At 49.8% G+C, this 26,193-nt stretch overlaps 1 protein-coding gene across 2 annotated transcripts in view; it reads left to right on the top strand.

Moving 5' to 3' along the window:
* Positions 1–26,193, top strand: part of CACNA1A (calcium voltage-gated channel subunit alpha1 A) — a 236,709-nt gene that overhangs the window by 163,060 nt on the left and 47,456 nt on the right. For both annotated transcript variants that reach the window (XM_089905382.1, XM_089905383.1), the window contains exons 20-26: positions 4,187–4,650; positions 6,309–6,447; positions 8,011–8,140; positions 12,595–12,654; positions 13,425–13,531; positions 22,074–22,173; positions 24,656–24,816. In XM_089905382.1, the coding sequence (XP_089761508.1) occupies positions 4,187–4,650; positions 6,309–6,447; positions 8,011–8,140; positions 12,595–12,654; positions 13,425–13,531; positions 22,074–22,173; positions 24,656–24,816 (1,161 nt within the window). The remainder of the gene's footprint in view (positions 1–4,186; positions 4,651–6,308; positions 6,448–8,010; positions 8,141–12,594; positions 12,655–13,424; positions 13,532–22,073; positions 22,174–24,655; positions 24,817–26,193) is intronic.

Here is a 26,193-nt window from a genome sequence, read left to right as displayed (position 1 = left end):
GATGGTGACCAAAAGATTCCGATTCTCTTTGAAATGATCACTTCACTGAGCCTGCGTTTTGGTAGAGCTCTACTTAAAAGAATATACAAAACAATGAGAAAATATTCCCAGCCAGGTTTTCATCTGATGTACATGTACAAAATACATTCACCCCATCTCAGCATCCCCAAAAGTCCTACCCCCTCATCAGCTCAGAAATTCCAGATCTCATCATCTAACTCCAGTACTGGTAAGACTCTAGGTTATGATCCATTTCGGGGCAAAATTTTCTTCCATCTGTGGACCTGAAAACTAGAAAACAAATTATCTGCTTCCAAAACACAAAGGTGGGACAAGCACAAAAATAGACATTCCTATTCCAAAAGGGGGAAATTGGAAGGAATAAAACGTCTCTGGTCCCCAGCAAGTTCTAAATCCAACAGAGCAAATTCCATTAGGTTTCCAGGCCTGCGAGCAATGCTCCAGCTCTCAGCTCATTCACACATTTATTCTTCACAGGAACTCAGCGAGGTTATCATCCCCATGTTATGGCTGAGAAGCAGGCTGAGTAAATCACCGGTGGTCACATAGCAAATAAGTTCCGGGATCTTCACTTTAGTCTCTATGTTATAGAGAAGGTTCTACTACTATTATCCCCAATTTAAAGATGAGGAAACTGGGACTTCCCTGGTGGCGCAGTGGATAAGACTCCACATTCCCAATGCAGGGGGCCTGGGTTCAATCCCTGGTCAGGGAGCTAGATGCCCACATGCATGCTACAACTAAGAGTTCACATGCCACAACTAAGGAGCCTGCGAGCTGCAACTAAGGAGCCTGCCTGCTGCAACTAAGACCTGGTGCAACCAAATAAATAAATATTTTTTTAAAAACTGAACAAACTCTACTAAGATTTTAAAAATAAATAAATAAAGGTGAGGAAACTGAGGCTCGGGGAGGTTAATCAAGCTACAGAGGATCCCACAGCTAGTAAGTGGCATTGGTGAGACTCAAACCCAGGTCAGTCTGTCAATCTAGGACCTGCTCACATGACTGAGAAGTGAGGCATTTGCCTGGACCTGCCCTTCTCCCTCTGCGGCCTTAGGGACACAAGCCTGAAAATAAATTACCTCATCTCTCTTCTGCTTGCTAAAAACACCATGGACTTTTGCAAGTTAAAATGCAAAAATAAAACAAGAAAGAGGGTACTGGTGACTTAGCCAGTGGAAGGGCCTCCAGGGGAGGCCAGCTTTTTCTCTTTTTTTTAAATTATTATTATTTTTTACTTGAAGTATAGTTGATTTACAGAGGCCAGCTTATTTTAAATTTTTAAGTGCTAGGTAGATTTAGGGTTACAGATTGGGCCTCAGGAAGCAAGTCTATGCTGTCCAGAGGCTTTGGTTCCTGCGATTGTACCTAATCTCCTGGGTGTTCGATGAATGGATACAAGCTGAGGGCTGTCTTTTGCTCACTTCTGGTCTCTTGAGTGAGTGTGTGATGGCAACAGCCTGACAAAGCCATTTTCTTTTTTTAATTTTTATTTATTTATTTATTTATTTGGTTGCAGCAGGGAGGCTCCTTAGTTGTGGCACATGGGCTCCTTATTTGCGGCAGGTGGGCTCCTTAGTTGTGGCTCACGGGTTCCTTATTTATGGCATGCAAACTCTTAGTTGCGGCATGCGTGTGGGATCTAGTTCCCCGACCAGGAATTGAACCCAGGCCCCCTGCATTGGGAGTGTGGAGTCTTATCCACTGCACCCCCAGGAAAGTCCCACTAAACCATTTTCTAGTATGCCTAACTCACCCTCTCCGGGCCTCAGTTTCCTCATCTGTGTAATGGGAGCAGTAACAATTCAGGCCTCATAAGATTGTCCCAGAAGTTAATGAGTCAAAATAGAAGAGAGGCTGGCTCACACTATTGGAGGTTACAGTGAGTGCCAAGGGTTCCCTGCACCCAGCAGCTGTGGGCTGAGCCTCCTGGGAGATCTCCAACTGCTTAGTAAGAGAGCTGCAGCGTCAGGTGGGGGTTAGTATGGGTGCTGGAGCCATGTGGTCTGGGTCCAAGCTGCCTCTGCCAGCAACTGACTGTGTGGCCTTGGGCAAGGCCCTTCATGTTTCTGGGCCTTGGTTTCCTCATCTATAAAAAGGGAATAACAGTACTACCCACTCCCTGTGGCTATTCTAAGGATTAGATGAGCTGACGTGTCAAGGCTGGCACACAGCAAGTACTCAGTATGTGTGAGCTCTTATGAGGAGGTGTGGAGGGTATGGGATACAGAATTGGGGGGTGCCTTTAAGAAGAACCAGAGGGGTAAGTCTTGGACTGCAGAACCCTCTGGAGAGAGGAGTCGTTGAGATTATAAACTACAGATGTCCTGGTGTTTCCGGGAAACAGACTTTGCCAGGGCCAGTGCCCAGGGATGGGGGAAGAATGGAGCCTCTTATCTGAAGATCGAGGGTCCAGAAGGGGTGTCTGAAGGCAAACAGAACAAACTGGGCGTCAGGTCCACACAGATCCATGCCCAGGCAGGCAGAGCTGGGACCAGCCGAAGACATAGAGTGAGCAGGGCCTGTAGCCACCCTCACCAGAGCCAGGGCTCCTGGGGGTCTCTGACAAGCTGGCCGTGAGTGTGCAGATGGGAGAAGGCAGGGGTTGATGGCAAGTCTAGGCCTGTGGGACTTCTCCTGGGCCTCAGTGTCCTTATCTGAAAAATGGGGACACTCATTTATCATTTGACAAGAAGTGACCAGGTGGGCTTCCCTGGTGGCGCAGTGGCTGAGAGTCCGCCTGCCGATGCAGGGGACGCGGGTTCGTACCCCGGTCCGGGAGGATCCCACGTGCCGCGGAGCGGCTGGGCCCGTGAGCCATGGCCACTGAGCCTGCGCATCCGGAGCCCGTGCTCCACAAAGGGAGAGGCCGCAGCAGTGAGAGGCCCGCGTACCGCGAAAAAAAAAAAAAAAAAGTGACCAGGCATTTACCATGTGCCAGTCCCTGTTCTGGGCACTGAAATCACAGCTGTGAACAAGACAGACAAAAATAAACCCCTTGCCTTGCGGAGCTGATGTCTCAGTGGGCATTGAGGTCGGAAAAGCTAAGCAAGGACCTTTAACTTTTTCCTCTCCTTCTCCAAATGCACTGAGCGCTCAGACTCTTTTCTCCTCATGTCCATCTGCATGGTGTTAATTATTTGAGTCACTGAGGCACCAAAACCCTACCCAACTCATCTTTCCCACTCTCCACCTTCAGCCATACCAGCCTCCTGAAACTCAACAAGCTTATCCCCACCTCATGGCCTTTGCACTGGCTGTTCCCCCTGCCTGGAATGCTTTGCCCACCACACTTGTATCCCTGTGAGAAATTACCTTGTTCATTTACTGGCTGTGTAGCCTTGGCAAGAGACTTAACCTCTCTGAGCTTCAGTTTTCTCATCTGTAAAATGGTGCTAGTAATTATCCCTCTTAGGGCTAAGGACGAAGGGGTTATTACAAGGCAAGTGTGTTACTGAAATGTCTGCTGTTATTATTTCTATTGTTATTTTTTATTATGTTAATGTACTATGTGACCTGCTTTCCCTAACTGGAATATTGGGAAGGGGCATACTTACTACAAGAATTTTTAAAGCCATGAGGCAGGGAGTTCCCTGGCGGTCCAATGGTTAGGACTCCACGCTTTCACTGCCGAGGACCAGGGTTCAATCCCTGGTCAGGGAACTAAGATCCCACAAGCCACATGGCGTGGCCAAAAAACAAAACAAAAAGATAAATCCATGAGGCAATTCCACCGCCAAAGAGGTGGTGTCCCTGTGTCTGCTTTAGCCACTCCTGGAAACATTGTGTGTCCCTGTCCTGCCTCAGAGCTAATGGGAGACACATAGGCAGGGTCAGGGAGGTTTGGGTTGGAGACATGCGGGCTCTGGCAGAAAGTTCTTTTCCCTTCTGATTTCTCCATGAAGGAGTAGCCTCATCTCTTAGGAAGCAGCCCTCCTGGCGGGAGAAGCACCACACTGAAACCTGGGAGGGTGGGCACTTACACTCCCACGGGGTCTTGATCCCTAACAAGAACAGACCAGGCACCGGAGAGTTTTCAGGACACGGCCCCTCGACCGCCAACTTGTACCTCGAATGGTGGAATCTTAGGCAGGATCTGGAGACATTCCCTCTATGTTCTAACTCACTTATGGGTTCTTTTTCATTGGCCTGCCTGCCACAGAGAGAACCAGGGCTCCGGGGTCCCCGTGTCGGGCCCCAACCTGTCAACCACCCGGCCGATCCAGCAGGACCTGGGCCGCCAAGACCCACCCCTGGCCGAGGATATTGACAACATGAAGAACAACAAGCTGGCCACCGCGGAGTCAGCCAGTCCCCACGACAGCCTCGGCCACGCCGGCCTGCCCCAGAGCCCGGCCAAGATGGCGAACAGCACCGACCCCAGCCCCACGCCTGCCCCACCTGCCACGGCCGCCAACCCCCAGAATGCTTCCAGCCGCCGGACACCCAACAACCCGGGGAACCCGTCCAACCCCGGCCCCCCCAAGACCCCCGAGAACAGCCTTATCGTCACCAACCCCAGCAGCACCCAGACCACCTCAGCTAAGACTGCCAGGAAACCCGACCACACCACGGTGGACATCCCCCCGGCCTGCCCGCGCCCCCTCAATCACACCATCGTCCAAGGTATGAGCTCCAATCTCACACGTGAGCCGGCCTCCTGGGCTCAATCCTCAGAGGCTCAGTTGGGTGACTCTGGACAGTGACTCCACCTCTCTGGCCTCAGTTGCTTCATCTGGAAAATGGGTAGAGACATAGTTCCTGCCCCCACAGGGCTGCTGGGAGAATTAAATGAGATAATATGCATACGATGCCTGGCAAGTATACAATAGGTTAGCAACATTTCCTGCATCCCAAATTCCCACAGGGGAGCCAGGGGGCCACCATATTTGAGGAGTCAACGGATTCCTCTGATGGAAATCTGGGGGAGTCAGATGATTCTTTAGGCCGGCGCTGTCCAAAAGAAATGTGACACAGGCCGCCTATGTAATTTTAAACTTTCTAGGGGAGTTCCCTGGCGGTCCAGCGGTTAGGACTCCATGCTTCCACTGCAGGGGGCACGGATTCGATCCCTGGTTGGGGAACTAAGATCCCGCAAGCCAAGTGGTGCAGCCAAAATAATTAATTTATTTATTAAACTTTGTAGTAGCCATGTTAAAAGAAAGAAAGAAGGGACGAAAGGAGAAAAGGAGGGAGGGAAGAGGGAGGAAGGAAGGAAGGAAGGAGTGATTTTAAAAATAAAGAAGAAATAGGTGAATTGAACTTTAATAGTTAAATCGTATTTAACCCAAAATACTATTGATTTGTATCCAAAGTGTTAACATGTCAATGTGTCATCAGTACCTTCTAAATTATTAACGAGCTACCTTACATTCTTTTTCTCGTACTCAGTCTTGGAAATCTGGCGTGTTTTTACACCGCATGCCGCAGTTTGGACTAACCACGTTTCAGATGCTGGACAGTGCAGGTCTAGGACCTTGAGGGATTGGCTGTTTTTGCACCCCCCCCAAAACTCCCCCTTGTAAGATTACGATCTGAGAAGCACCAGGAATTCGGAAATTACCCTGAGCTTATTATTTTTAAGATGATAATGGTAGCCCAGTTCTATGCAAAAGCTGTCCATGAGTTTGCTCTATAAATGCTTGCCACCGTCCTACAAGGCGGATCTTGTCATTGTGCCCATTTCACAGATGAAAAAACTGAGGCTCAGCAAGGCTCAGCCTGTCCACGGACCCACAGAGTGGCTAGGCTGCAGGATCAATGCTCAGGAGGATGGTGCCTCACCCCACTCAGGAGAGGGGTGTTAATGGGGGGAAACCCTGCAGTTTGACTATGGGAGGGGCTCAGTATTCCCATCTGTAAAGTGGGGCTCTTGCCTCCGCCTGCCTCCAACTGACAATATAAAGGTCATCATAGGCTGGGGGGTAGGTCTATGTTAGTTTCCCGTGAGGGTCCCAGCAGACTCAAGGCTGTAGAGTGGTTGAGAGCAAGCACTCTGGGGCCAGGCTACCCGGGTTCAAATCCCAGCTTTGCCACATCCCAGCCATGTGACCTCAGGCAAGCCACTTCACCTCTCTGTGCCTCAGTTTCCTCATCTGTAAAGTGGGGATCATAAAGTACCAACCTCATAGGGTCAGGTGAGGATTAAATGGCATAACAGGGTGCCTGGCACATAGTAGGCACTTTGTGTCAGCTGCTTACTGCCTGCTCTGGAGAGTAGGCAGGAGACCAGAGGTTTGTGGGAAATCGTGGAGGGAGCCCTGTGTTGGTTCTTGTCCCAACAGTGAACAAAAACGCCAACCCAGACCCACTGCCAAAAAAGGAGGAAGAGAAGAAAGAGGAGGAGGAAGACGACCCCGGGGAAGACGGCCCCAAGCCCATGCCCCCCTACAGCTCCATGTTTATCCTCTCTACGACCAACCCGTGAGTATGGCCCATGGCCAGGGCAGGGGGCCCAGGGCTCCCACTGGGGCAGTGGAAGTCAGGACAGAGGGCAGACCCAGACAAAGGGTAGTGGGGGAGAGTTGCCTCTAAGACCGTTAGTCCATAGGAGACCTTTGAGCAAATTTAAAAAATGATGTCCCTTTCTTAAGTCATATAAGATAGAAACTTATCATAAAGTACTGACTTTGTTGGAAAAGACCCCCTCCTGCCACCAACTAAAAACCACTGTCATAAATATCCCCATCTACACTGTCTGTGATGTGAGAGGTGTCCCTTAGAAATGGCTGCCTTGTGCAGTGCGCAACCTGTACAATTGTACATGGCAGCCCTGGTCCCTGAGCTCTGCTCTACAAGGATTTGGATTTTGGGTAGATGATCTCTGAGTTCACGGCCCTCTGTCTTGGGCATCCTTGAGGAGGCTGGATTATTTAGGGGAGAAGTTTATCGCATGTATGTCTTGGTGGCTCAGAGGTTGTTTTAGAATTGCATTTTTCCAAAGGGTATTTTTTGAAACCCTGGTCCCTCAAAATGCTTCTTGGCAAAGGAGAATCATGTCAAATAAGCTGCAGGGGAAACTGCTTTCTCTAACCTGCCTCTTGGAGCTCACCCTGTGCATTTACTTTTTTATGTGGTAGACATTATCTATTTTAATAAAGAAATTCTTATGTGGCACTTAGCACCAGGCACTCTTCTGAATACTTTACAAATAAAAAAATTTTCTCATAATAACCCTATAGGGGTTGGTACTTTGCTTATCCCCATTGGACAGATGAAGAAACTGAGGTCCAGAGAGATGAAGTCACCTGCCCGAAGTCAAACAGCAAGCAAGTGGGAGAGCCCAGACAGACTGACTCCAGCATCCTTGTTCTTAGCCACTCAGCCCTGCAGCCATTCATACAATCTCATGACATATTTATCATTATTAGCTCCACTTGAGGTTAATTATTTCATTATTATCTCATTAGCATATTAAAGACTCTGATAAGGCCTGCAATTCATAATTTAAGTAACTAACTTTTTTGGAGCCCCTACCATGTACCAGGCCTATATTAACTCTTTTGATCCTCACATTCTTGTGAGTTAGGCACTGTTGTTATGGTCATTTCACCAATGAGGGCACTGAGGTACAATAACTTGCCTAAGGTCACTCAACTAATTGAAAAAAAAAAAAAGGAAATCTACTTAACCCAGAATTTCCCAATTTTGTTTGACCATGTGACATCTTATGCATTAAAAAGCTTTTCGTCTCCTACAGAATCAAGGACAATATTTCTTCAACTCAGCCTGTGAGTTAAGATGTTCCAAGAGGGTGGTTTGGAAGTGATGGGAACTTATAAACAGAGATGTGGATATCTTCCCTCGCTGAGGGCTCCCCTGCCCCAGGAGGGTCCCCAGATGAAGGAGCTTGTTACTCTGTTGGGTGTGGGACCTTGGGAGCTAGAGATCTCAGATAGTGGTAGGTGACATAAGGAGATTACAGAGGAAGGGGCTCAATAGCCTGTGGTCTGAGTGGACCTCTGCACGCCTACCTGTCCCCAACAGCCTTCGCCGCCTGTGCCATTACATCCTGAACCTGCGCTACTTTGAGATGTGCATCCTCATGGTCATTGCCATGAGCAGCATCGCCCTGGCGGCTGAGGACCCCGTGCAGCCCAACGCACCGCGAAACAATGTGAGTCCCACCCAGCAGGTTCCTTCCAGCCCAGCTACTCTGTCACGGGCCACTTTCTCCTGCATCATAAAAGCTGATAGCTAGGGTGGAATAAATGTTGGGCGCACCCCTGGGCACAGCCCTTGTAGCCACTGGTTGGGAGGGGAAGCTCTGATTCTCTTCTTGAGGAAGGATGTTCCTTGCGACTGTGGTTCTGTGTGCCTGGTGGGGAAGAGGTGGCCGAGAGGGGCTGAAAAGTGCTGGAATCCCTGGTGGGGGGAGTGAGTCTGGCAGGATGTGGAGGTGTACAAGCTCTGCATGGAATGTGGGGGGTACTGAGACAGAGGGTGCCCCAGAGGCATCTCCTCTGCAGTCAGGTCTCACCACATGGACCTTTTTGTTTTGAGGCGAAGCTTTGAAAGAAAGGATTATTTTGACTCAGAGGCACCTCCTAAACTTTGAGCTTTGGGGAGAGCTAAAAAGCTCTCCGTTTGGGGGCCCAAGGTCTGCTAATAGCCCCTGTCAGTTGAGCACTTGCTGTGTCCCAGGCACAACCCCAGGTGCTTGGGGTATCCCCATTGGACAGATGAGGAAACCGAGGCTCAGGGAGGTTTAGTGACCTGTCCAGGGTCACACGGCAGAATTCCAGTTCTGCCCCCACTAGATCTCCCGCTGCTTCCCTCAACTGTCACCATTTATCAAACACCTTCTGTGCTCATGTCCCCCCTTAAGTCCTGCCATGCAGGAATGAATGTGTGCCGTGGTTGAGAGGGGAAACCAAGGCACCAGCAGGCCAGGGCATCACAGAGGCTGGACAGGTGTCAGCATCTCCTTCCCCAGCTCCTTCCTCTACCCCCATCAGCCCCCACACGAGCCATCTTCCTCTGGGAGTCAGGCCCTGCTGCCCTCGCTAAGTAGGTTAGGAGCCTTGGCGAGGCTGGCACGTCCCATAAATCAAGCCCGTCCTCAGCTTACTTTGCACTTTCCCTTCCTTCACAGGCCTGCCAGGCCCCCCGGGGACCCGATGGGGGAGATGGAAGGAAATAATTAGAACAAGCCTCCTGAAGGAAACTGGTACCAGGGCAGGGCTGAGGCTGCACTCTGTTATCTCCTGCTGCCTGGTTTCAACTAGGGACCCAGGGAGCCAGGCTTGGGGAAGGGGCGTCCCAAGAGGGATCCGCAAACCCCCTGCTGGCTCTAGGAGACTGGAGCAGGCTTTGTCTCTGGCAGGGAGGGGATGGGCATGGAGGGTCCAGGGGGACCACTGCAGCTCCTGGGACTGTAGAGAACGCTGGCAGGGCTCAGACCAGCCCCCATGGAGCGTTTGCAGAGCTCTGGTTCCCCTGCCCCATCCCCATTGCTCCATCTCACAGTTGAAACATCTCTCCTCAAAGCCCTCCCTCTTCTGGGCTTCCCTGGCTGTCCAGTGGTTAAGACTCCACACTTCCAGTGCAGGGGGCACGGGTTTGATCCCTGGTTGGGGAACTGAGATCCCACATGCCGCGCGGCCGAAAAAATAATAATAATTTTCTTTCTAAAAGCCCTCTCTCTTCAAGAGCATGGTAGAGCAGCTGATACCCCGGACCCCCTCCCGAGTTCTTTTTATTAGCTGATCTAGAACAGGCCTCAGAAAAGTGCACAGAACACGTATGATCCATTCATTTATCAAGTGCACTCCCCCATGTAAGCACCACCCAAGCCAAGAAGTAGAACAAAACTGAGCGTGACCACAGGCACCTCTTTGATCGCCCCCATCCCTTCCCTCTGGAGCTCGGTTCACAAGTGGGAACAAGGTCTTCAGACATGTTTGGGTGTTGTGAGTTGGGACAGGTGGAGGGTTGCTACTGGCATCGAGAGGGTGGGGACCAGGGACACTGTTCATCACCCTGCAGCGCACAGGGCAGCCTCACCACAGAGAATGACCTGACGCCTATTGTCAACAGTACTTGAAAAACCCTACCTTAGAGGTATCAAAATCCCCACTTCTGGAAGGAGCATTTCTTAGCTGCTCTGATTTTCCCACCTGTACGTGCATCCTTAAACACTAGAATTTTTTTGCCTGTTTCTAACACTGAACAGATGGGATAAATTCTATGCATCTCTCTGTCACCCAGAATCGTGTCCACCATGAGATGAGCATGTATTGATGCTGGTAGTGACAGTCATTCTTTTCCGTTGCTGTTGAATATTCCACTCCATGCCATCATTTGTTTACACATCTTCCATTTGACGCACATATGGATTGTCTGCGGTTTAGAATGCTGCCACGGCATCCCCTACCCCCAACATGGGGCCCCTGGGCTTGACTTTCTTCAGGGTCTAAAACCAGAAATGGAGCTTCTGGATCATACATAGAATTTACATGCGGTTGGCCCCAAAGATGCAGCCAGAATGTTTACTCGCACCAGCAACGTACAAGGCTCCCACTGCTCCACGGTCTTGCCCACACTTGGTGCTGTCAGCTCTCTCATTTAGCCAACCTGGTGGGTGTGGATTCTCATTGGGACTTTGATTTGCATTTCCCTGGGATAAATGAGACTGAGAACCTTTTTGGATTCCAGTGAGCCACAGAAAATTGCCTTTTGTAGAGGTCAAAAAGATCTACATGTTAGATACGGTTGAACCTAATTTCTTGGTCTTTTGATTTCCTCTTGCTCCACTTATTAAGCTCTCCAGAATTGGATTCAGCTGACCACCTGGCCTGCCTTTCCCCCCACCTCCTTTCCTTCCTTCTTTCCTCCTTTCCTTCCATTCATTGCTTTATTTAGTAATTATTTAATGAGCAACTACTGTGTGCCACGTGCTGAGCTAAACATCAAGGATTGACAGGGTATGAGACAGTCCCTGCCATCTCAGAGCTCACAGAGCACCGGGCCTTTATCCATGCTGTGCCCTCTGCCTGGTGCACCTGAAATGCTCTCCCACCACCATCCCCTCAGCCTTCCCAGAACCTTCCAGCCCCTTGCTGCACATCCCAGGAAGTTAGCCATCCTGGCCGCTCTGGTCTCCAGTGGCCCTTCAAGCACCACACATAATGAGAATGTGAGTGGTGACCACACAGATCACAGATCCCAGCTCCTGCAGGACCCAGTGCAGCCACAGCTATTCATGCATTCATTCAGCAAACATTTCTTGAGTATGCCTGGCCCTGTACTATAAGCTGGAGATGCCACAGGGACAGATAAACATCCCTGCCCTTGTGAGGTTGACTTTCAGGTTGGGGAGGTAGACAGTGAGATTATTAATAACTATAACAAATAGTGTGTCAGGATGTGATAAGTGCTAGGGATGAGGGATATGGGGGAAGGGGTAGACTTGGTGGAATTTTAAACAGGCAGTCGGGGAAGGCCTCACTGAGAAAGTGATATTTGAGCCAAGTCATAAAGGAGGAGAGAGAGGGAATCAGTTGGAACATGGGGAAGAGCATTCCAGGCAGAGAGAACAGCCTGTGCAAAGGCCCTGAGGTGAGAACATCCAGGGTGGCAGAATCAGAGTGAGCAAGGGGGAGAGTAGGACAAGATGAGGGCAAGGAGGTGGCCAGGCAGATTGTGCAGGGCCTTGGAGGCCACGAGGAGGACTTTGGCTTTTACCCGAGTGAGGTGTGAGCCACAGAGGGTTCTTGAGCAGAGAAGAGGGTGGTGGGTGACCTGACTTGAGTGCTCGCAGGCGCCCTCTGGTGGCCATCCTTAGTAATTACCAGCCCTTACTTCTCCAAGGCAAATCTGATGAAGTCAGTCCCCTGCGCTTACCACGTGCTGGGGCACTGTGCCAGCACACTCGACATCCTCATGCCAGGGTCACACCATGGATGTGCTATGGCATGGCCAGGAAAGGGGCCGGAGTGCAGGATGTTGCCCGTCCAGACAGAGACCACTAATGCCTGGTCTTGTGTAAAGTGGTGGGGTGAGGGAGAATCAACCCACCCTGCTGAGTGTGTGGCCCCGGAGTGGGGAGGGAGATGGGCACCACAGTGAGGTTTGTCCCCAGTGTCTGTCCTGGACGGCTAATCATGTTTAGGAAACCCTGTGTGGGAACAGTTACTCACCCAGGAGACCCAGCAGGTCAGAGGCACTGGGGGATCAGACCTGTCACCCACAGAGATGCAGTGCTCCCTGAACTTCCCTGGGGCCACCTCTAGTCCATATAGTGCTTTGGGCAAATAAAAAAGGCACCCTTTCCTTTAGTAAGCAGACCAGCCTGGTAGAGTGATTTTGTTGCTAGGACTTTGCTGCCATCTGCTGGACTGTTTCAGTCACAACATACAAATCTGCCCTGAGACAGTGGGAGGAGGCCCTTGGGTAGTGCACGACCTGCCCAACTGTACATGGATGCAGCATTTCCTCATGTGGATGGAGATTCTGCTCCCTGGGGACTTTGTTGGAGGCCACACACCCCAGTGGACCAAGGATAGGTGCACGGGGGCTTTGCTGGAGCAAGCCAGTGATCGGCTGCTCCCTTGCTTTTATCCCCTGCAGGTACTGCGATATTTTGACTACGTTTTTACAGGCGTCTTTACCTTTGAGATGGTGATCAAGGTGAGTGCCAGGGCTCCACAGGATTCTGCACCCTCAAGAATGCCACCCTGGTGCAGGAGGCTCACCCCAGAGATTAGAAATGCTTGGTGTGTTTGAGGAACATCAAGGAAGCCGGTGCATCCAGAAGGAGTGAGAGAGGAGGGTGGGGAAACCAGGTCAGGGAGATGAGCAGGGAGGGACGAATCATGCAGAAACTTGGGGGCCACAGGGAGGACTTAGGCTTTTATCCCAAGTGAGGTGGGAGCCATGGAAGGTTCTGAGCAGAGGGACGTGATTGGACTCAGGTGTTCACAGCCACCCTCTAGCCTCTCTGGGAGGGCAGGCTTGAGAGGGGGAGCAGGGTGGGTGGGACCCAAGAGAACTGGGAGCAGGCGATTGCACTGGTCCAGGCAGGAGATAGTGGGGACCAGCCCAGGGTGGTGGCAGAGAAGGTGGTGAAAAGTCGGCAGATTCTTGGAAGGTTTGGAAGACAGAACCAACAGGGTTTGCTAATGTATCTGACGTGGGGTGAGGAACCCAGGGGGATCCCAAGGTTTTGACCTAAGAACCAGCAAGTCAGAACTACCTTTCACAAGGTGGGAAGGTGCCTTGGGCAGGGGCTCTCACTCCTCCCCCAGGTCCTCTGGCCACTGTCCCAGCCCTTCAGGATGAGGTGCTCCCATTGACTACCATGCCCCCTCCTGTTGCGCCTCCTCCTGAGGCTAAAGGGTGGATGCTGCTCCCCAGGGTGGGGATGAGGGATCAGAGCGCTGTCTCTTCTCCTCCCATAGATGATCGACCTGGGGCTCGTCCTGCACCAGGGTGCCTACTTCCGTGACCTCTGGAACATTCTTGACTTCATAGTGGTCAGTGGGGCCCTGGTGGCCTTTGCCTTCACGTAAGTGTCCTCTCGAGGACTCCTCCTGCCTCTTCGTCCCTCCGTCCCCAGCCCATTGAATCAGGGGACGTGTTCTCGGGGTGTAGAGAAGGGGAGAGTGGGCTCCAGGGTGGTGGGAGGCATCCGCATGCCACCGGGAAGAGCTTCGATTGGCTTTTGCATGATGGCCACCACGGAGGAAGAAGGAGAAGGCCTCCCACCTTCTACCTCCTCACACAGCCATGCCACCGACCCCTTGCTCTGCTGCTTTCTGTAGACTAGCCCCACCGGGACATCTCATCTTCCTTCTGCTCTACAAGCTCTGCCCAAGCCACTGTCTCTTTGGGGAGCCCCTCAAAAGACAATCAGGAGACGAATGTGCATGAGAATTTGGATTCCCCACCCTGTGCCCGAAGGCCCTGTAGTTATAGACCTGATGACTCCCCTTGTGTGTCCTGAACTTCTCCTGACAGTCCTAGGACCCTCTGAAAGGTCATGCCTCATCATGCAGCTCCAAGATGGTGCCTGAATTCTGGGCAGCCATGTCAAAATCGTAGCTGGGTTCTTCTGAGCAGCCATTCCAAGATGGCACCCGAATTCTGGGCAGCCATTTTAAGATGGCACCTGAGGACTCAGTAATCATTCCAAGATGGCGCCCAAAGGCTTAGTAGCCGTTCCAAGATGCGATTCCAAGATGGCATCCGAGGGCTGAGTAGCCATTAGCTCTTAGGGCCCTGGTAGCAAACTTAGCAGTACGTTCCTCAACTTGTAGACGCTTGGGGCAGGATGGAAAAACCTAACCTGCCCCTAATCCAGAAACAAATCTTCTTAGAGACCCTGTCTCTGCCCATCACAGTGGACCATTCCCAGAAAGAAAAGCCTCAAAGGGATTCGGACCCACCTCACCTACATAATGAGAAATCAGGGGCTTCCCCTTTGCCTCTGCCTCCTGGGCCCCTTCTCAGCAGACCTGGAAGAGTCCTTGAATGGCCCACCTGACCAAACAATGAGGACTTGGTTTTTCAGGAGGCCAATGTGGTGGCCCGTTTCCAATTTAAGGGCTAAACTGGGCCATTCTCAGATCCTCCCCTGGGAACACAATGAGATCAAGTTGTGTCAGAAGAGCAAGAAATCTCCAGAGTTTCTGGATACCTCTGAGCTGGTGGAGATGTACCATGAAGGTCAGGAAGCTGAATGTATTTCTGACTCTGGCCAGACTTCCCACCCCCTTTCTCTTTGTCTTCTACTTTCTCCTCCTTTCTGTGTCTGCTCTTTTCCACCCCCTCTCCTTTTCTCTCTTTCTTCCTCTGTCCCTCTTCCACTCTTCCTCCTCTCTCTCCCACTTTTTTAAGTAATTGAGTATTTGATCATTAGAACGATGGAAGAGATCATCTCAAAAATTCAAGAAGTTTGGCTACATTTTCATTAAGATGTCCTGTAGGTTTAATACTAATAATAATCAAAGTGCACAGGAAATTAGAGGAGAAAGATTACCACAAATAAGACAAGGTATCCATGGCCTTCAGATATAAAAAGCAATTACAAATCAATAAGAAACACTGAACCTTAATAGGTAAGTGAACACAGGATTTAACACAGAAATTTCACAGAATGCTGACTAATAAAAAATGAAAAAAAAAAACCTACCTCATTGGAATTAGGAGATGTATAAAATACAAACAAGATACAATTTGTTTCTTATCAAGTTAGCACAAATTTCTTTCCCCAAAAAAGATTCTAAAAGGTAATACACTGTGTATATGAGAATGTAATGAACTATGCTCCTCCCTCTGTCCATCAGTTATGTGAGCAACTTCTACAAGGTGTCAGTCAGGCACCATGCTAGGTCCTGAGAAAGTTTCGATTCTGAGAAGCCAAAACATTTGACTGCCCTCATCCTGGGGTGAATCCATCTCAAATCCCCTTCCCTCCCTTGCTCCTGTTTCTGTCTTTCTCCTTCTTTATCTTTCCCCTTTTCTCTCTCCTTCCCTCTCTCTGACTCCCTTTCTGTCTCTCTCTCTCTCTCTCTCTCTCCACCTCCCCTTCCCCTCCCTCCTCCCATCTCCCCTCCCTCTTACCCTCTCCTTCTCCCTCTCCCTCTCCTCCAGACTCTTTTCTCTCTCTCTCCCTTCCATCCTGTCCTTCGCCTTGACCTTCTGCCTAACCTGGGCCCCATGGCCTGGAGAAGGCAGACACTCTGCCATTTGCTCTGGCATCAAAAACCCAGTCCCCACCATGTTCTGACCTGGGGTAGTCTTCATGTCCAGGGAAGGCAAGCACCCGTCCCACATTTCCTCCAGCCCTCCAGGATGACGTCTGCCCAGCAGCGCCCAGGTCCCCCAGAGCTCAGAAAGAGATCACATCCATCTCTCCACACACAACACCCCCCTTTGCCAGCTGTGCCCTGGGTGGTGGGTTTTGCCCTCCGTGGCCACCACTGGGTGTAGTACAATAGAGGTAACGTCTGCTGCCCATCAGTTCATCCTTGACACTTTCCTTCCAGACCTCTGTGGGAGCCAACAAGCTTCAGTGCTGAAGAGGGGGCCCCCACTATTGCCCTGTCCCATCTCCATCCCTCATTTGGCCTCCCAATTTGGGAAAAGTGTGGCCTTCGAAAGACCTGGGAACAAGCCTTTCAAACCGTAGAGCTTTACCATGATGGGCCACAGTTCCCCTGGAGCTACAATTAGGCTCAACTTTAAGCAAACCTAATCTGCGAAAACAAAATTGTTTTTCCACCCAGAATCAAGCAAAATGGTTCTTTGCGTCTGCAAAAGAATCTGCCACAGGGAGCTGATTTTGTTTTTTAATTTTTGAGCTTTTGTTTTAAATATAAAGTTATACAAGGGCATTCAAAATGAGCCTCCAGCTCAGAGAAATTTAGCAGCGTCTTTGTAGAGTCAACCTGTGAAGCTGGTTTTATGAAGTTGCTACAGGCATGAAGCCAGCCAGTTAATGCCATTGAAAATCCCTGTTTCCAATTGTTTTTTTAAATTCCTATGTGAGGAAAGGGGCTGGACAGGGATTTAAGGTCATCCCTATGAGTCCCAGTGAGCTCGTGGATCTTGCAGGAACTGGGGTGTGTGAGATTTTGCCAGTGGGGTCCTGACAAGTGTTGGGGACTCTCTTGGGGTTTTAGAAGAGCTGACAACCCGGGGAGCGCCTTTATGTGATGGTCACAGGGATGGAAGAGGTAGACTCTGAGACCCCACCCCTGCCACACCCTCCCCACCTCACTGCCAAGAATCTGTCACTGCCACTCCTCCTCCAGGGCAGGGCCACAGGCCAGGCACAACTGGCATGCACCTTGATCAAGCTGCTCCTGCATGCCTTAGGCCAATCTGCCAGAAAGCCAGAGAAGGGGCCCCCCACCCAGGCTGCTACATTTTTCCCCAGAAAAGTTTCAGAATCCTCCCTCTGCCTTCAGGTTTCTGGCCTCTCTTACCTGAAAAGGTCTCTCGCCCTACAAGGACTTTCCTTATTGTCTTTCCTTGTTACCAGACGGAGGTCACATCGGCAGGAGTAGGTGTTGCTCTGAGAGTCTCCACTTGAGTGTCCAATCCCAGAGTCCTTTGCTTCTTTTCTTTCTGTTCTTTTAACTCACATTATCTGTCCTATGTGCCTGTCTCCTCATAGACAAGGCTGAGAACCCCAACAAGTGTTAAATGAACCTGATGGTGTTAGGAAAAGCTTCCAGCAAGGCTGTCCGGTTTCTCTCTAGATGTGCAAGTCCCTGAACCTCTCTGTGCCTCAGTTTCCCCATAACTTTGACAAACCTGACTGGGTAATAATGATAGTAACAGCCTCCATTTACTTAATCTTTACAACCCCACGCAGGAAGCTCTCTTAGTATTCCTTTTTTGTACATGAGGAAACTGACGACCAGAGAGATTGTGGAGGGCAGTCAGCTGTCAGATTGAGGGTTGCTGCCCATCTCCCAGCACTGAACATGGAGACTTTCACAAGTCAGCAGAATGAGGAGGCAAGGATTCTGCAGTGCTGTGACTGTGGCCCCGTCTCGGATATGGGGAAATGATCCCCGTGGTCCTCCAAGGGATGTGTCGAAGCTCTCCCGACGGTTTCCACCCCTCCTGCACCTCCCCCAAATATCTGTGTGCGTGTGTCCTGCTCCATCTACTGACTGTGTGCTGTGTCCATGCGACCACCATTAACACACCATTTCATGAGTCACCACACTTGACATCACGCTCTGTGCCCATGCAACGGGGTAGCCAACTGACATTTCTCAGCAGCTGGCAAATCATGACCCTGCCCTCACTGCCAAGAGTCCATCTGGGGCTGCCACTCCTCCCTCAAAGTGGGCCAGCACGGCTGGCAGAGCACCCTGATCAAGCCACTCCTGCGTGCTCAGGAACCCAACTGCCAGGAAGCCAAAGAAGGAGCCCCCGGGCTGCCTTTTTTTTTTTTTTTATCCCCATCCTCAAAACAGCCCCTACCCCTGAAGGCATTCTTTTGTGTGTGTGTAATGAAATGGAAAGAAGATTAGCATGCAAGACACACAAACCTGGGTTTGAATCTCAGTCTGCCACTTCCCCGGCTGTGTGACCTTGGACAAGTCACTTTCCCTCTCTGAGCCTCAGCTTCCTCATCTGGAAAATGGGTATAATGGTACCACCTTGCCACAGACAGTTGCAGTGACATTCAGAAGACTCACATATTACACCTAACATCATCCATCAGGCTGGGCAGAAATCACTGTCACTGAAAAATTCCTCAATAATCCAAAAAGCAGAATCTATACAATTCTATCTATGCAATAATTCCTAGATATGTTAAGCTTTGAAAGCCACTGAGGTAAAACGAAAGGTAGCAGGGGGAAGAAAAATCCAGTGGGAATATTTGTAAGACCCATTATGTTTTTAGAAATGTCACTAACTTCAAAAGGGGGTGGCAGGTGGGATATTCTGTAGAGAACCTGCTTGGCAGTAGGGCTTCCACTGTTCTAATGGCAATCAAGTTTCTTGCACCTTGATCTCCAGTCATGGTTGGAGGGTCATAATGAGACTGAACCTTGATTCCAAAGATGAGTTGTACAAGGGGCCACTGCCAGATGCAGAGAGCTTCCCCCAGGCCCACGTTTTCCCAGAAGGCTCTTGAGAGTTGCCCCTTAATTTCATCCCAAATTGGAACTCTTAGCTGCCCCCCTTCTCCTTCATAACTTAGGGGGTAAAGCCAAAGCCATAGTTACTGTGTATCAAGCATCAGCCCCCCAAAGGTCTGTTTCACAGATGAGAACAATAATTAAGGGCAGTGCTGGGAGTCAAACCCAGGTCCCCCTAACTCCAAAGCTCACCCCCTTCAAGACATTCTAAACGACTTCCCTGGCAGTCCAGTGGTCAAGACTCCATGCTTCTGATGCAGGGGCCGCGGTCGGGGAACTAAGATCCCGCATACTGCGAGGCGTGGCCAAAAAAAAAGACATTCTAAAAGTTTCCAGTCCCAGAACCTCTGGAGAAAAGGGGTTTTTCTCCAGCTCTTGGCAGGGACCTTCAGTGGCGAATTTGCCTTTGGTAGTTGATAATTTTGGGCTGTCCTGCTACTTGGAAATTCGGCTTTCTTGGTGCTGTTGGGCAGTGCCGGGGGCCAGCCAAAGGCAGGGGACGGAACAAGCGTCTTCCAGATGGAAGGATGGATACCATCCAGGCCCACGAGCCTAAGGCGGCCCCTCCTGGTGCCCAGGCAGGGCAGGGGAGTGCCCAGGTGTGTGTGCATGTATGTGTGTGTTCTGTGTTCTTTCTTCTGAGGCCGCTTACGATCTGTCTCGCCCTCCGACGCCACGTCACCAGGAGCAGTACACGGTAAAGTGCCTCTCTCTCTCTCTCTCTCTCTCTCTCTCTCTCTCGTTCTGTCTCGTTCTTTGTGCTCTGATGCAGCCACACTGGTTCTGGGCCTGTTTCTGTAGCCTTGTGTCATTGCCACCGTCCTGTCGCCTGCAGTGACCAGAGTCCCCTCAGCCTGCTCCCCAAGGAGCAGGAGCCTGGAGGGGTCTTGGCCACTGCCTCTCATCAGGACCCACCATTTAGCCCAGTTGTTGGAAGAGAACATAAAGGGCGTGGAAGGGGGTCTCCCCATGGTCTTATTTCAGTAGGGCAGACGAGCCGGATGGGTAGTTATCAGGGGAGTGAATGTCCAGCTTCCCAGATGGGAGAAGCGTGGACAGTCCAAACAACCAGGGCTTGGGCTTTAAGAGGAGTAAGTAACCCCCCCACCCCACAACAGGAGCATCTACACTCTCAACAAAGTGATTTGAAAATCTGGTTGTTTTCTGTAAGAACACCTTGGTCAAGCCATTCCTGCGTGCTCAGGGGCCAAACTGCCAGGAACACTCTCCTCAGTGTCTCAACAAACAGGATTGTTCTCAGCCTCTCCCCAGGGAGAAGTGCCTCCTAGGAGAGAGACCCCCAGAATGCCCATGGAGTCATTTTTAGATGAGTAGATGTGCCCCAGGAGGTGTGTTCCCAAATGTTAGCAGTTTGGCCCATCAAGATTTTAACCCGTTCCACATACAACCTAGAGGTCCACTTGCGTGACGTTTTTTCCACCAACACATAGTCTAAACTTCATTTTAGTTTTGCTAGAACACTTTATGCCATCCCCTTACAACCAGTATTGTTAACCTCAGATAGAACAGGCAACTGCAAAAGTGAATCCAACAAGAATGAAACAGTTGCGTGACAAGTTGTTACATTCAAGCTGGGTTCTTTGTTAAAAGGGAAATTTGTGTTAGGGAGGCATTAAAGACCTATGAACACATAGCAGAAACTTCCTCTCCGACCACAACAGGAGGCCTGAAAGATAACTTGAAGAAAACATAGCTGTTTCCCTGTGTGATCCCGTTCCTTAATTGTGTTCGTGATCTGCCTGAAAATATCTCAGTGACTCTCCTGATGTGTGTCTCATACTTTGGGTGCACAGCCTTGAGATAATAATGATTGATGACTTTGGTTTAGAAAAGAAAATCCCATGTTCAGACTGCTGAATCCTGGAGCACGGTTGTGGCTGGCAGGTTAAAGTCCAATTCTCTTTTCTCTGAAAGATGAGAAAAAGGAACCCTAAAAAAAGCAAATGTCACGAAGAATATTTTTGCACCTGGATACCTGGGCACACCACGGTGGGTGTCTCTGGGGCAGCTCTACTCATGACCCAAGAGAACTGTAGGGAGATGTTTGCTAACTGGCCCCCAAAGACCTCTGATCTGGATCCATTCACATGTGTCCTGAAACTACACACAAGGCACATGCTGGGGGCAGAGACAAGAACCAAGGTTAAAGGGAAAATGAACACATAGGAGAAGAAATCACAGTTTCACCTTTGAAGAGTTTTCTGTCTAAAGCCAGAAGCCAATGACAGGAACAAAGGTGATTCTGAAACAGCACTGGGGTCTGACAGAGCCCAGAGGCAGTCAGGGGAGGCTGTCAGATGAAGGGACATTTACCTTGGCCTTTGAGGGCTGCATCGTTCTGTGAATGAAGAAGTGGAGGAAGGGCATTTCTAGCAGAGGGAACAGAAGCAGAAGAATGTGGCTGGGGCTTGGGTTGTGTAGTAATCAATGGGAACGCAAACAGAAAGGTAAGTTGGACTAGATTCCTAAGAGCCTTGAATGCCGAGCTAGGGGTTTGCACTTCTAGGAATTCAGCTGCTCCTGAAGGAGTCGGAGTAGGAGCGTGACATGGTCATTGGTTTTGGCCACTGTGTGCAGAAAAGATGGAAGAAGAGAGAGACAGGGAGTGGGGGGGGGGGAGTTGGGAGGTGGATAATGGGGGTCTGACCTATGATGGTGCCATGTGTAGGAGGGTGACCCATTGGGGATAAGGATGGAGGACAGGAAGCTGAACACGAGTGTTGGGTTTCTGGCTTGGGCAGCTGGGTGGGTGGTGAGTTCCATTAATCACAAGCCTTTGATGGCCACACCCAATGCCTTCCTTTTGGGGGCGCTTGAATCATGGTTGGCTAAGGGTGTCATGATATCTGCAGTGCTAAGACGCAGGCCCAGTAGACCCTGGGCTGAACCCCTATGCAGCAGTCTGAGCTCAGATACCCTGAAAGAATGAGGCAGAGATTCGACATCTGATGTTCTGGTTCCTTCTGCTCCTGTGGGCTCAGGGAATAGTGGGGCAGCGGGTGGGGGAAGGGAGCTCTGGTTTAAAGGCCACTTTAAGCATTTCCTGGATCCTGTTGGAAGAGGGAGGAATCCCATTTTCTAAAAGCTCACTAAGACCACCTCCAAAGAGAGCACACAGGGGGCAGCCAACTTCCTCGTGCTGGATCCAAGAGCCACCCCATACAGCTGTACAGGCTCAGCCAGGGCCCTCAACAAACCCAGAGACCAAAACCACAAAGGGCCATCTACTCACTAGCTCTTGAGCCCAGATGTAGCAGGGGAGTTGACTACTCTTCTCCGGGAAGGACATGGCTATGCCAGGCCCACCCCAGACTCCTAAGCCTGGGAGGGTGGGGCCACTTGGGGCTGTGGACCACCCACCACCCAGCCTGACCTTGGCTCCCTCTTTTCCCTTCTCCCCATTCTAACATCCCTCCACAGTGGCAATAGCAAAGGAAAGGACATCAACACGATTAAATCCCTCCGAGTCCTTCGGGTGCTACGACCTCTTAAAACCATCAAGCGGTTGCCAAAGCTCAAGGTGAGATTGGGGTATGTGGAAGATCTATCAGGGTTGCCACGTACAGTTGAGCAGGTTGCACACTGCTCAAGGACAGTACGTTGAAAGGGATGCTGCTAACAGCACAGTCATTATATATGGATATACTTATTACTACAACTCTCCAGTAGATGGCAGTAAAGTGAGTTAATGGAACAAAATCTGTATATCATGGTAATTTTCCAATAGATGAAATGTCTCTTGCAAAGTTGAGATCCCTTTTCTTAATTCCCATGAAGGCATCATGTGGATACAAGGCATAACCCTAATCTGGGAAGCAGGAAACTAGGTTTCTGGTCCCACATAACCTTTAACTTTTCACCTGCCTATTCTAGGGTCCAATATCTCCTGTTCCAAAATAGCATGAACCACCAGAGTGAAGTAAGTCAGAAAGAGAAAAACAAATACTGTATATTAATGCATATATGTGGTATCTAGAAAAAATAGTGTAGATGAACTATTTGCAAAGCAGAAATAGAGATACAGACATATAGAGAACAAACGTATGGATACCAAGGGGGAAAGGGGGGGCAGGGTGGGATGAATTGGGAGATTGGGATTGACATATATACACTACTACGTATAAAATAGATAACTAATAATAACCTACTGTTTAGCACAGGGAACTCTACTCGGTGCTCTGTGATGACCTAAATGGGAAGGAAATCCAAAACAGAGGGGATATATGTATACGTATAGCTGATTCACTTTGCTGTACAGCAGAAACTAACACAACACTGTAAAGCAACTATACTTCAATTAAAAAACTAAATAGGGGCTTCCCTGGTGGCGCAGTGGTTGAGAGTCCACCTGCCGATGCAGGGGACACGGGTTCGTGCCCCGGTCCGGGAAGACCCCACATGCCGCGGAGCGGCTAGGCCCGTGAGCCATGGCCACTGAGCCTGCACGTCCGGAGCCTGTGCTCCGCAACGGACAGGCCACAACAGTGAGAGGCCCGCGTACCGCAAATAAATAAATAAATAAATGAAACTTGAAAAAAATAGCATGAACCAGAATTTCCCAAAAGCTTGTTGTTTCAAAAAAAAAAAAAAGAAGGAAGGAAATGAAATCTAATCATTCAAACACCCCTTTTCAATTTATGATGCACCTGAGGATCACCTGTATTATCTCTTTCTTAATACGTTGCTTTAAGTCACTTTATTTTTTACCTGAGTAGATTTATTTGAAAAGGAAATGCTTGTCAAGTTTCTTAAGTTGGAAAACCAAAACCCACTGTTAATAGAAGGTAAAACTAAAAATCTGTTCAAAATATAACTGTTATTAAAATCTAGCCCAAAATAATTGCCTGACAAAGACTTTGAGCATGGATACTTGCTCTTTCTTGGTTAGAAAGGAAAAGTACAGGGACTTCCCTGGCGGTCCAGTGGTTAAGACTCTGTGTTCCCAATGCAGGGGGCACAGGGTCGATCCCTGGCCAGGGACCTAAGATCCTGCATGCCGCATGGCGCGGCCAAAAAAAAAGGAAAAGTATAAATGTTAGGTGTTAACACAGTAACAACTAAGGAAGACTTTCTCCTTCACTCAAAAGGATTGAAAGCATTAGAGAGAGAATAACTTTGCTACCATGTGATTCAGTGTTACTTGGTCTTGGGCTCCTATAGGACCTAAAAGTACGTCTGATATCACCGGTGGTGTGCCCCTCCCCCATGATTTGGAAAATAATGATTCGAATGCCCCCTTTTTGTTGATAAATATTCAAAGAGGAAATGTGGCCGCCCTCTGGAGGGGAAAGCTTGCTTGCATTGAGATATGTGGAACCCAGAAGTAGTCGGTTCAGTGGCTCTTTGCCATTTTCTGGGTCACAGCCCCCTTTGAAAGCCCCATGAAAGCTATGCACTCTTTCCCCCAGGGGAAGCCGGCAGAGCTAACGTGTGATTCCAGTAGGCTGACAATCCTTGATGCCTTCTTGTAGTTAGGACCCGCTGTGATTTAATAGCAGAATGTGGTGGAGAACATTCCAGGCTGGGACCCCTGCCTTCTCTAGAGGAGGATGGAAGGATTCCATCTTACGCAGGGCACGTGAAGTCAGCTCGCAAATCCAGAGTGCCCCCAAGTGATCAGTGGGCAAAAGGGAGGGGACCACAACTCCAGATTATGGGGAGGGGAGTGACGTGAAGCAGGGACACAGAATGAACAGGAAATGACATCTCCATCGAGGACCTTTCCTCTTGCCCTGAAGAGCCATGAGCTTACCTTGGAGAAGCTCGGAGAAGCGGCCCCATTTCCCAGGGGTTAAAATTGGGGGTTTTCGATGCATAAAAACTCAGAATCGGGTCGAGCCCCAACATTTCTCAGAACTGCGTGGCCTTAACCGAGTAACTTGGATCACGTCCTTGCCCGTAAAATAGGAATAATGACGATACTTGGGTATGATGAGCGGCTGGAGGTGGAGGCCGTGCTTGTTCCCAGCCCCTCACGCTGTCTCTCCCACCCCACCCACCAGGCCGTGTTTGACTGCGTTGTGAACTCACTCAAGAACGTCTTCAACATCCTTATCGTCTACATGCTCTTCATGTTCATCTTTGCCGTTGTGGCCGTGCAGCTCTTCAAGGGCAAGTTCTTCCACTGCACCGATGAGTCCAAGGAGTTTGAGAAAGATTGCCGGTGAGTCTTGACTCTCCTAGGCATCCCCATCGGGGCTGGCAGGTAGGGGGCGGCCAGATGCACCAGCCTCTTTGTAACCGAAAGTGGGGTCCGGCTGCTCACCGCTCAAAAGCCAATAGAGAGGCAAAGTTGGTAGCAAGGAACGTTTGCTTTATTTTGCCAGCAACTGCGGGCGGGGGGGTTGGTGCAGGGAGGGCAGACTCTCGTCCAAAGGCCAACTTCCCCCCGCACTGACAACCAGTGGACAAAAGTTTTTATAGATGGAGAGAGGGAGCTACATGTAGAAACAGCACGGTCAGCTGTGACAGTCAACTGTTTTTTTTTTTAATTTATTTATTGTATTCATTTATCTTTGGCTGCCTTGGGTCTTCGTTGCTGTGCATGGCTTTCCCTAGTTGCGGCGAGCAGGGGCTACTCTTCGTTGCGGTGCGCAGGCTTCTCATTGCCGTGGCTTCTCTTGTTGCGGAGCACGGGCTCTAGGCGCATGGACTTCAGTGGTTTTGGCACGTGGGCTCTAGAGCGCAGGCTCAGTAGTTGTGGCGCACGGGCTTAGTTGCTCCGCGGCATGTGAGATCTTCCCGGACAGGGCTTGAACCCGTGTCCCCTGCATTGGCAGGCGGATCCTTAACCACTGCGCCACCAGGGAAGCCCTGACAGTCATCTTAAAATTGGTCCTGTGGTGGCCTGATCAGCGTCATCTTGATTGTTTTAAGTACAGTCAATCTTCAGTTCCAGGGTCAGATTTTTCCCATTTCCTTGAGGCCAATTCTCAGAATTGTGGCAGCTTTTGTCATGGCTACAGTCTGGTCATCATGTAGTTGACTTCTTCTACCTGGTGGGGTTTCAGTATCTATGAGACAGATCACAGGATATGGCTCAGAATATTATCTATAGCCCTTGAGAAGGAACTAAAGGTCCTTGACTATGCTTAGTGACTAAACTATTATTATTTGGTCTCCTTTGACTGTTTTCCTTTGCTTCTGCATTTTCTCACTTTTATGATTAAACTCATATTTTGGCTAAAGTTTTTGCATAGACAAAAGGCAGGCTAAGGACGTGGAGGGGGAAGGACCATAAGGTCCTCTCCATTTCATCCTGGGCTTGGAAACTGAGGTGTTGGGCGTTGGGGGTGACCCGATTACAACCAGCTTGGATCTATAAGTAGAAAGAAAGACAGTTTTGGAATAGGAGCCTCTGATCCATGGCTTCAGGATGAGCCATAAGCTGGTTGCTTAACTTTTGAGTTGCCACCTTTGTCAAGTAGGGGATATTAATACACATCTTGGTTCCCTTGTATGAAACCTTTATAGGCACATGTGTTCCAAAATACTTTGAGATTTTTAGAAATATTCTGGGGTGCATGTCCCACACAACACA

The sequence above is a fragment of the Delphinapterus leucas genome, unplaced genomic scaffold, assembly GCF_059928025.1.
Source record: "Delphinapterus leucas isolate spDelLeu-1000000601 "Yukka" unplaced genomic scaffold, BTC_Dleu_Yukka2 spDelLeu_asBTCV2_sq25, whole genome shotgun sequence".
NCBI classification, from domain to species: Eukaryota; Metazoa; Chordata; class Mammalia; order Artiodactyla; family Monodontidae; genus Delphinapterus; species Delphinapterus leucas.
Note: the sequence above shows the minus strand (reverse complement) of the source record. Positions and strands in the feature narration are given on the sequence as shown.